The sequence below is a fragment of the Oncorhynchus clarkii genome, unplaced genomic scaffold, assembly GCF_045791955.1.
Source record: "Oncorhynchus clarkii lewisi isolate Uvic-CL-2024 unplaced genomic scaffold, UVic_Ocla_1.0 unplaced_contig_6264_pilon_pilon, whole genome shotgun sequence".
NCBI lineage: Eukaryota > Metazoa > Chordata > Actinopteri > Salmoniformes > Salmonidae > Oncorhynchus > Oncorhynchus clarkii.
In genome coordinates, this window is record NW_027258508.1 from 51932 (window position 1) to 62298 (window position 10367).

General features: G+C 45.2%; 1 protein-coding gene across 1 annotated transcript; it reads right to left on the reverse strand.

The window, feature by feature from the left end:
* Positions 1 to 173: 173 nt before the first annotated feature.
* Positions 174 to 5120, reverse strand: LOC139397137 (zinc finger protein 850-like). The gene is made up of 4 exons (XM_071144013.1): positions 5112 to 5120; positions 2970 to 3129; positions 1353 to 2876; positions 174 to 1268 (listed from the first exon to the last, which is right to left on the reverse strand). The coding sequence occupies exons 1-4, from the start codon at positions 5118 to 5120 to the stop codon at positions 889 to 891; spliced, it is 2073 nt and encodes a 690-aa protein (XP_071000114.1). The 3' UTR covers positions 174 to 888.
* Positions 5121 to 10367: the final 5247 nt, after the last annotated feature.

Sequence of the window (10367 nt, forward strand, 5' to 3'; positions counted from 1 at the left end):
TGGTAGACAGGGTTGACCATGGTGATGGTGAGTTGGATGGTGGACAGGGTTGACCATGGTGAGTTGGATGGTAGACAGGGTTGACCATGGTGAGTTGGATGGTGGACAGGGTTGATCATGGTGATGGTGAGTTGGATGGTAGACAGGGTTGATCATGGTGATGGTGAGTTGGATGGTGGACAGGGTTGATCATAGTGAGTTGGATGGTAGACAGGGTTGATCATGGTGATGGTGAGTTGGATGGTGGACAGGGTTGATCATGGTGAGTTGGATGGTAGACAGGGTTGATCATAGTGAGTTGGATGGTAGACAGGGTTGACCATGGTGAGTTGGATGGTGGACAGGGATGACCATGGTGAGTTGGATGGTGGACAGGGTTGAACATTTTTAAAACGGACCCTTGCCTTATCCCTAAGGACAGACTTGCCTGAAACTTGCAGAGAGAGGGGGAGGAGCTACCTCCCTGCTTTCTCTGAGCTGACCAATCCACTGTTAACATGTCATGAATCATTTTAATGACCGGTATACGGCCATTCAAACACAGACTTTTTCACTCATATAGGGACGGCAGGGTGGTTAGAGTGTTGGACTAGTAGCCGGAAGGTTGCAAGTTCAAACCCCTGAGCTGACAAGGTACGAATCTGTCGTTCTGCCCCTGAACAGACAGTTAACCCACTGTTCCTAGGCCGTCATTGAAAATAAGAATTTGTTCTTAACTGACTTGCCTAGTTAAATAATAAAAAATATTGTAATTAAATGGACAGTTATTTAAAGTTCCCTTGTTACACCAAGCACGGCCACATTAAGAAAGCTCACCCTGCACGGCTTCTCTCCGATAGTCTACCATTAACTGGTTTCAGCTATAAAAAAATTAAATAAATGGAAAGGTTACCCACCAGTGTGGTGTGTTCTCTTGTGTCCAGCCAGGGTTCCTGACTGACTGAACCTCTTCCCACACTGATCACAGCCAAAAGGCTTCTCTCCAGTGTGTGTTCTCTTGTGTCCAGCCAGGCTTCCTGACTGAGCGAACCTCTTCCCACACTGATCACAGCCAAAAGGCTTCTCTCCAGTGTGTGTTCGCAGGTGCACTTTAAAATCCCCTAAAGAAGTACAACTCAGCCCACAGTCTGAGCAGTGGTAAGGCTTTTCGCCAGTGTGTATTCGCTGGTGTAAAACCAACTGCCCAGACTGATTAAATCTTTTCCCACAGTCAGAGCAGTGGAATGGTTTTTCTCCTGTGTGTGTTCTCCGGTGTATTTTAAGTCCACCTGAAGTGGTTAAGCCCATTCCGCAGTCAGAGCAGTGGTAAGGCTTCTCTCCTGTGTGTGTTTTCCGGTGTGACTTTAAACTGCCTGACCCAGCAAAGCTTTTCCCACAGTCGGCACAATGGTAAGGCTTCTCTCCCGTGTGTGTTCTCTGGTGCACTTTTAAATGGTCTGACTTGCCAAAGCTTGTCCCACAGTCGGTACAATGGTAAGGCTTCTCTCCTGTGTGGGTTCGAAGGTGTGTAGCCAGACTTCCTGATGTAACAAAACTTTTGCCACAAACATCACAGTTATAAGGCTTCTCTCCTGTGTGTACTCTCTGATGTACCTTAAGGTGACTTGAATTAATAAAGCTTATTCCACAGTCTGAGCAGTGGTATGGTTTCTCTCCAGTGTGTGTTCTCTGGTGTACAGTCAAGTGTGCTGCCTGAGTAAATCCCTTTCCACACTGATCACAGCTAAAAGGCTTCTCACCTGTGTGTGTTCGCTGGTGCACTGTCAGTCCGTCTAATCTAGCAAAACTTTTACTACAGCTGAAGCAGTAGTAAGGTTTCACACCTGTGTGTGTTCGCTGGTGCAGCTCTAAACCCCTTGATGTTGAAAAGTTATTTCCACAATCTGAACAGTGGTGAAGCTTCTGGCCCAGGTGTCTGCGCTGGTGTGTTTTCAGGTTGCTTGCCTGAGTAAAACTCTTCCCACAGTCCAAACAGTGGTAAGGTTTCTCTCCAGTGTGTATTCTATGGTGTTGTATCAGGTCATTTGAGCTAGTAAATCTCTTCCCACATTGATCACAGCTGTAAGGTTTCTCTCCTGTGTGTATGCGCTGGTGCTTTATCAGATTTCTTGAATGAGCAAAACTCTTCCCACAGTCAGAGCAGTGGTAAGGCTTCTCTCCGGTGTGCGTTCTCTGGTGCACTTTATTACCATGTGATGTTGAAAAGCTCTTCTCACAGACAGAGCAGTGGTAAGGCTTCTCTTGTGTGTGTGTCCGCAGATGAATTTTCAGGTTGCCTAATTGAAGAAAACTCTTCCCACAGTCAGAGCAGTGGTAAGGCTTCTCTCCGGTGTGCGTTCTCTGGTGCGCCTTATTACCCTGTGATGTTGAAAAGCTCTTCTTACAGACAGAGCAGTGGTAAGGCTTCTCTTGTGTGTGTGTCCGCAGATGAATTTTCATGTTGCCTAATTGAACAAAACTCTTCCCACAGTCTGTGCAGTGAAACGGTTTTGCTCCTGTGTGTATTCGTTGGTGAATTGTCAGGGCTCCTGACTTCGTGAATCTCCTCCCACATTGATCACAGCTAAAAGGTTTCTCTCCTGTGTGGGTCAGCTGGTGTTTTGTTAAGTTTCCTAGTTGCAAAATACTTATCCTGCAGTCTGAAGAGCTATAAGGTTTCTCTCCAGTATGAATTCTCTGGTGTGTTTTAAGTTTTGCCGACGAGGTGAAACTCTTTCCACAGTCAGAGCAGCGGTGAGGTTTCTTCCCTGCCACTCTCTGCTGGTGTTTGAGGTGTTCTGATCTGGAGAGACTGTTCTCTGCCTCGTCAGCATCATGTTCATTAGCCTCCCCAGATATGACTCTTCTACTGAGAGAGCGACGGTTACGGCTGTCCCCTGTGAAACAACGACAGACCCGTTATATTGAATGGTAATTAAGAACATCTAGGGAGTGTCCCAAAATAAATGTATGTAAGAACATAAACCCACTCAGCCCCGTTGTTTTCCTGCAGTCCACCAACAGCACAGACAACCTCTTCATACCCTGCAGTAAGGCGCTACCGGGAGAGGCACAACCTGGGGCCCCCGGGAGGGTGAAGGGGGAGGAGGGTCGGAGGGGGAGGGAGGAGGGGGGTGGGATAGGTGTTTCCTGTAAATCCAAAAAAAGAGGGTAGTGAAGTTCTCATGTTAGAACACTGAAGGGTAAAACACAATGATGATCTAATCTTAGATCTGATCTCATGTTAGAACACTGAAGGGTAAAACACAATGATGATCTAATCTGAGACCTGACTGATCTTCGCTCAGTCTAGATTGTATTGGTATACGCCATAATATTAATACAATAATACATTTATTGCATAAATACTTTCCTAATATAAGTGCTTTCATAATACTTGATTAGTACAAACACATCTTATTACAGATACATGGCTTTTGGTGCCTAGATTAAAAAGGTACACATTTTCGTTTTACGTTGTTTTTACATGTCTAGGTGATCAACTCCATGTTGACCCAGCTCTGTACACTCCCATGGATTCTGTTTTACATGTCTAGGTGATCAACTCCATGTTGACCCAGCTCTGTACACTCCCATGGATTCTGTTTTACATGTCTAGGTGATCAACTCCATGTTGACCCAGCTCTGTACACTCCCATGGATTCTGCTTACGTTCTGTTTTACATGTCTAGGTGGTTAACTCTGTGTTGATCCAGTTCATTCACCAGAGCTCAGCCTTTATTCTGCTTATACAGGTCTATTCATTAACCCGATGTCGATTCTGCTCACTACTTCTGGGAGAACAGAGTCTAGATACTGGAAAATCCCCATAGTACGGGAAATTCTCCAACACTGTCCCCCCTAGGTCAGGGATACCAGAGACCCCAGACCTCGTGTTGTTCCCCCCTGTAAGGCTAGTAAGGGAGGCTTCACCACCGTTATATAATAAACACCCTATTAGTTAGGATTGGGAGAGCGCACGCTGATCCTAGACCTGTAGTTAAGGGAGGCTTCACCCCCGTTATATAATAAACACACTAATAGTTAGGATTGGGAGAGCGCACGCTGATCCTAGACCTGTAGTTAAGGGAGGCTTCACCCCCCGTTATATAATAAACACACTAATAGTTAGGATTGGGAGAGCGCACGCTGATCCTAGACCTGTAGTTAAGGGAGGCTTCACCCCCCGTTATATAATAAACTCACTAATAGTTAGGATTGGGAGAGCGCACGCTGATCCTAGACCTGTAGTTAAGGGAGGCTTCACCCCCCGTTATATAATAAACACACTAATAGTTAGGATTGGGAGAGCGCACGCTGATCCTAGACCTGTAGTTAAGGGAGGCTTCACCCCCCGTTATATAATAAACACACTAATAGTTAGGATTGGGAGAGCGCACGCTGATCCTAGACCTGTAGTTAAGGGAGGCTTCACCCCCGTTATATAATAAACACCCTAATAGTTAGGATTGGGAGAGCGCACGCTGATCCTAGACCTGTAAGGCTAGTTAAGGGAGGCTTCACCCCCGTTATATAGTAAACACCCTAATAGTTAGGATTGGGAGAGCGCACGCTGATCCTAGACCTGTAGTTAAGGGAGGCTTCACCCCCGTTATATAATAAACACACTAATAGTTAGGATTGGGAGAACGCACGCTGATCCTAGACCTGTAGTTAAGGGAGGCTTCACCCCCGTTATATAATAAACACACTAATAGTTAGGATTGGAGAGAGCGCACGCTGATCCTAGACCTGTAGTTAAGGGAGGCTTCACCCCCCGTTATATAATAAACACACTAATAGTTAGGATTGGGAGAGCGCACGCTGATCCTAGACCTGTAGTTAAGGGAGGCTTCACCCCCCGTTATATAATAAACACACTAATAGTTAGGATTGGGAGAGCGCACGCTGATCCTAGACCTGTAGTTAAGGGAGGCTTCACCCCCCGTTATATAATAAACACACTAATAGTTAGGATTGGGAGAGCGCACGCTGATCCTAGACCTGTAGTTAAGGGAGGCTTCACCCCCGTTATATAATAAACACACTAATAGTTAGGATTGGGAGAGCGCACGCTGATCCTAGACCTGTAGTTAAGGGAGGCTTCACCCCCCGTTATATAATAAACTCACCTGATTCATTGTAGAAACCTTTGTTTTGTTTTTGGTCGATTGCAGAGTTCAGGAGAAGTTAACCAGATGATGTTTATGTCTAGTCTACTGACCTCGTAGATGAGGGAGGTAGAAGACGGTTACATTCCAACACGTTACTCTCTGCCTAACACCACGCCCAGACCGGACGCGCGTGCAAATGTATTTTGTCCCCAACACACTAAAAGCGATCGCGACATGCAGGTTGAAATATCGAAACAAACTCTGAACCAATTATAATAATTTGGGCGACAGGTTCGAAAAGCATTAAGCATTAAACATTTCTGACAATTTAAATGAGCTAGCTTGCAGTTGCTAGCTAATTTGTCCTGGGATATACATTTCGAGCTGTTATTTTACCTGAAACCCACAATGGCAACGCTGACGTTCATTGGCACGTGCGAGCAGTGTGGGTGCAATAATTGAATAACATGCACGTTGTACATTTATTTTGCAACGCTCGCGTCAGTATGGTCAGCGTGTAAAGTCACAAGAGAAAATGGAGAATAGAGACGGACTCCACTTTCACTGCCGTTCGCCGTTCGATTGAAAAAGAGGACTTCGGCCAACATACAAATAACAGTCCAGCCGTAGGCTTCTGCTTATAGCTCATTTTCAAAAGTTCCACGTCCGATAGCCTTTTAACATGCCTCCTTTGTTCCATCACGTTGTCTAGTATTCTACTCTGCACGGAGCGTCACGTGAAAGAGGGGCTATAATTCAGAGCTGTTGTTTTGCGGCCCTGAAAGAGTCCTGTACTCCCCTGCTAAAGATAGTTAACAGACCCGTAAGTCCACTCCCACAGCAACAGGAATTTTTGTGTTGTAGCAAATGTGTTTCACGAAATACATGCACCAGATGTTACCAGGCAGTATAACATGACGGCGCCAAAATCTTACCAATCCATGCATTAATCCACTAACTATGACTGAGACATGTGCGTTTCATGCAGAGCATTTGGAAAGTATTCTGACCCCTTTTTCCACATTTTGTTACATTTACCGCCTTATTCTAAAATGGATTTAATAGTTATTTTTCTCTCCTCAATCTACACACAATAACAAAGCAAAAACAGTTTAGATTTTTTTGGAACCATACATACATACTTAGTGGGGCAAAAAAAGTATTTAGTCAGCCACCAATTGTTCTCCTACTTAAAAAGATGAGGCCTGTAATTTTCATTCATTCTTCAACTATGACAGACAAAATAAGGAAAAAAAATCCAGAAAATCACATTGTAGGATTTTTAAAGAATTTATTTGCAAATTATGGTAGAAAATAAGTATTTGGTCACTGTAAGCATGAGCACTTAGTTGTGTTCATTATAACCAGGCCTTTTGCTATAACATATTAACTTCAGATTACTAACTTCATCTGTCTACCAAGTATTACTCAATAGGAAACAGCACTCAATAACGCTGACACAAGCAGGCTGATGTCTCCACTCACAGCACATAAACTGGCCCAACCACAATGCCTTAGTCTCAGTATCGGCCAACGGCTGGCTATGTGAAAACAGGAACTACATACATTAAGACACACAAACTCAAGACACACATATGCTGCACAAGATTATAACTTATCTAGGACACACACACACACACACCCACCCTGGACTCAAGAAGACAACAAGGACATTGAGCAACGGCTGAAGCGATGGACTGCAGGAGCCAATCATCGGAGACTACGCCTGGACCCAAACCAACCATAGAACCAGAACTTCAAGACTCAACCTACTTTCTGTGCTGTATAAAATATGTAAACAAACTGTATTAGGGGCTCTCTCTTTTAGCTCACTCGGAGTTACTTGACAGAGCCCATGCATGCTGTACCAGATATCTTTACTCTGAATAAACTGTCACTTGTCATACAATAGATCACTTTGTCCGAATCGATCCTTGACCGACTCGTCCGCCTGCACATCTCATTTTATCAACAGATTTTTGGTAGCAGAGGATGGTTAACTAACGACCCAGTCCTGAGTGGTTGATGTGAGTGTGAGGGGGCGAATTGGTGAAAGGACGGTTCGTGGAGGACGGGTGAAACCATTCGGGGGTGGACAACAATTCTGCTCAACTCGGGAAACTGATCTCTGGTCGACCACAAAATAAGGTAAGCAAAACCTGTTATATCAAACTTTGCATATTGTCGAATAGTCATACCAAATTACGATCAGTAGTACCGAGTGTGGGTAAGAATTTTTGTGTAAATTTTATATAAATAATGGACTTGAAATTGACAGTGAAGTAAACATATGTGGTAATTAGAATATCCCGATAGTCCGGCATGAGAACGGTCCGGTGGCAGACACCGGTAAGGGATATTTAGTAGTAGACCTAATATTAATAGAATATTCTGATAGTCCGGCTGTGAACGGTCTGGTGGCAGACACCAGTAAGGAATAAATAATATAGTCTAGGATAGATTTTCACCGATAGTCCGGCTAGTGACCGGTCCAGCTGTGTCTGGTAAGGTGGTCTATTATTGAGTATTGATGTGACCAGGATTATATTCTTTGTATAAGTGATATTCGTTCGGGCGTCTGAAAAAGGGCGTGATCAGTTTTATCATTAACATCTGAGTGTGATTCGATCATCCATCTGCAAAAGATAAATCCAATTAGTGTTTTAGAGAAAACCAATAGCCGGTAGTGTCCGGTGAGGTTAAAATCCAATAGCTGGTAGTGTCCGGTGAGGTGTCTACAATAGATTAATGTATGATTAAGGTATGTTGGACTGAAAAGTCCGCTTTGTGTTGTGGCCAGAATTAATGTGATAAATGTACTAATGTGTGATGTCATAGAATAAGATGTTCTAATTGAACAATTGTGTTTAAAACTATGTCCATGTAATAATATTTGTGTGTTGACTATAGACTAAATGTAAACGGCGTTTCACAAGTCCCTGATATCATTACCAATATTTAAAATTATTGTGAGAAAAGTATTTCCTAAATTCAAAAAAAAAAAAAAAAAAAAAAATCTATTATCCAAATTGTTAAAACATAGTTTATGTTGATGATCATTTCCTGAATTGGGGGCTCGTGTTTAATCATTAAAACATTATTGTTTAAAATTCTGGATATATGGTGATTGTGAGATGGATGGTGGACAGGGTTGATCATGGTGATGGTGAGTTGGATGGTAGACACAGTTGACCATGGTGAGTTGGATGGTAGACAGGGTTGACCACGGTGATGGTGAGTTGGATGGTGGACAGGGTTGATCATGGTGAGTTGGATGGTGGACAGGGATGACCATGGTGAGTTGGATGGTGGACAGGGTTGATCATGGTGAGTTGGATGGTGGACAGGGTTGACCATGGTGAGTTGGATGGTAGACACAGTTGACTATGGTGAGTTGGATGGTAGACAGGGTTGATCATGGTGAGTTGGATGGTAGACAGGGTTGACCATGGTGATGGTGAGTTGGATGGTGGACAGGGTTGACCATGCTGAGTTGGATGGTAGACACAGTTGACCATGGTGAGTTGGATGGTGGACAGGGTTGATTATGGTGATGGTGAGTTGGATGGTAGACAGGGTTGACCATGGTGAGTTGGATGGTAGACAGGGTTGACCACAGTGATGGTGAGTTGGATGGTGGACAGGGTCAACAATGGTGAGTTGGATGGTGGACAGGGTTGATCATGGTGATGGTGAGTTGGATGGGGGACAGGGTTGACCATGGTGAGTTGGATGGTAGACAGGGTTGACCATGGTGAGTTGGATGGTAGACAGGGTTGACCATGGTGATTTGGAGGGTAGACAGGGTTGACCACGGTGATGGTGAGTTGGATGGTGGACAGGGTTGATCATGGTGAGTTGGATGGTAGACAGGGTTGATCATGGTGATGGTGAGTTGGATGGTGGACAGGGTTGACCATGGTGAGTTGGATGGTAGACAGGGTTGACCATGGTGATGGTGAGTTGGATGGTGGACAGGGTTGACCATGGTGAGTTGGATGGTAGACAGGGTTGACCATGGTGAGTTGGATGGTGGACAGGGTTGATTATGGTGATGGTGAGTTGGATGGTAGACAGGGTTGACCACAGTGATGGTGAGTTGGATGGTGGACAGGGTCAACAATGGTGAGTTGGATGGTGGACAGGGTTGACCATGGTGAGTTGGATGGTGGACAGGGTTGATCATGGTGATGGTGAGTTGGATGGGGGACAGGGTTGACCATGGTGAGTTGGATGGTAGACAGGGTTGACCATGGTGAGTTGGATGGTAGACAGGGATGACCATGGTGAGTTGGATGGTAGACAGGGATGACCATGGTGAGTTGGATGGTAGACAGGGTTGATCATGGTGAGTTGGATGGTAGACAGGGTTGACCATGGTGAGTTGGATGGTAGACAGGGTTGACCATGGTGAGTTGGATGGTAGACATGGATGACCATGGTGAGTTGGATGGTAGACAGGGTTGATCATGGTGAGTTGGATGGTAGACAGGGTTGATCATGGTGAGTTGGATGGTAGACAGGGTTGACCATGGTGAGTTGGATGGTAGACAGGGTTGACCATGGTGAGTTGGATGGTAGACAGGGTTGATCATGGTGAGTTGGATGGTAGACAGGGTTGATCATGGTGAGTTGGATGGTAGACAGGGTTGACCATGGTGAGTTGGATGGTAGACACAGTTGACCATGGTGAGTTGGATGGGGGACAGGGTTGATTATGGTGATGGTGAGTTGGATGGTGGACAGGGTTGATCATGGTGAGTTGGATGGTGGACAGGCTTGATCATGGTGATGGTGAGTTGGATGGTGGACAGGGTTGACCATGGTGAGTTGGATGGTAGACAGGGTTGACCATGGTGATGGTGAGTTGGATGGTGGACAGGGTTGACCATGGTGAGTTGGATGGTAGACAGCGTTGACCATGGTGAGTTGGATGGTAGACAGGGTTGACCACAGTGATGTTGAGTTGGATGGTGGACAGGGTTGACCATGGTGAGTTGGATGGTAGACAGGGTTGACCATGGTGAGTTGGATGGTAGACAGGGTTGACCATGGTGATGGTGAGTTGGATGGTGGACAGGGATGACCATGGTGAGTTGGATGGTAGACAGGGTTGACCATGGTGATGGTGAGTTGGATGGTGGACAGGGTTGACCATGGTGAGTTGGATGGTAGACAGGGTTGACCATGGTGAGTTGGATGGTGGACAGGGTTGATCATGGTGATGGTGAGTTGGATGGTAGACAGGGTTGATCATGGTGATGGTGAGTTGGA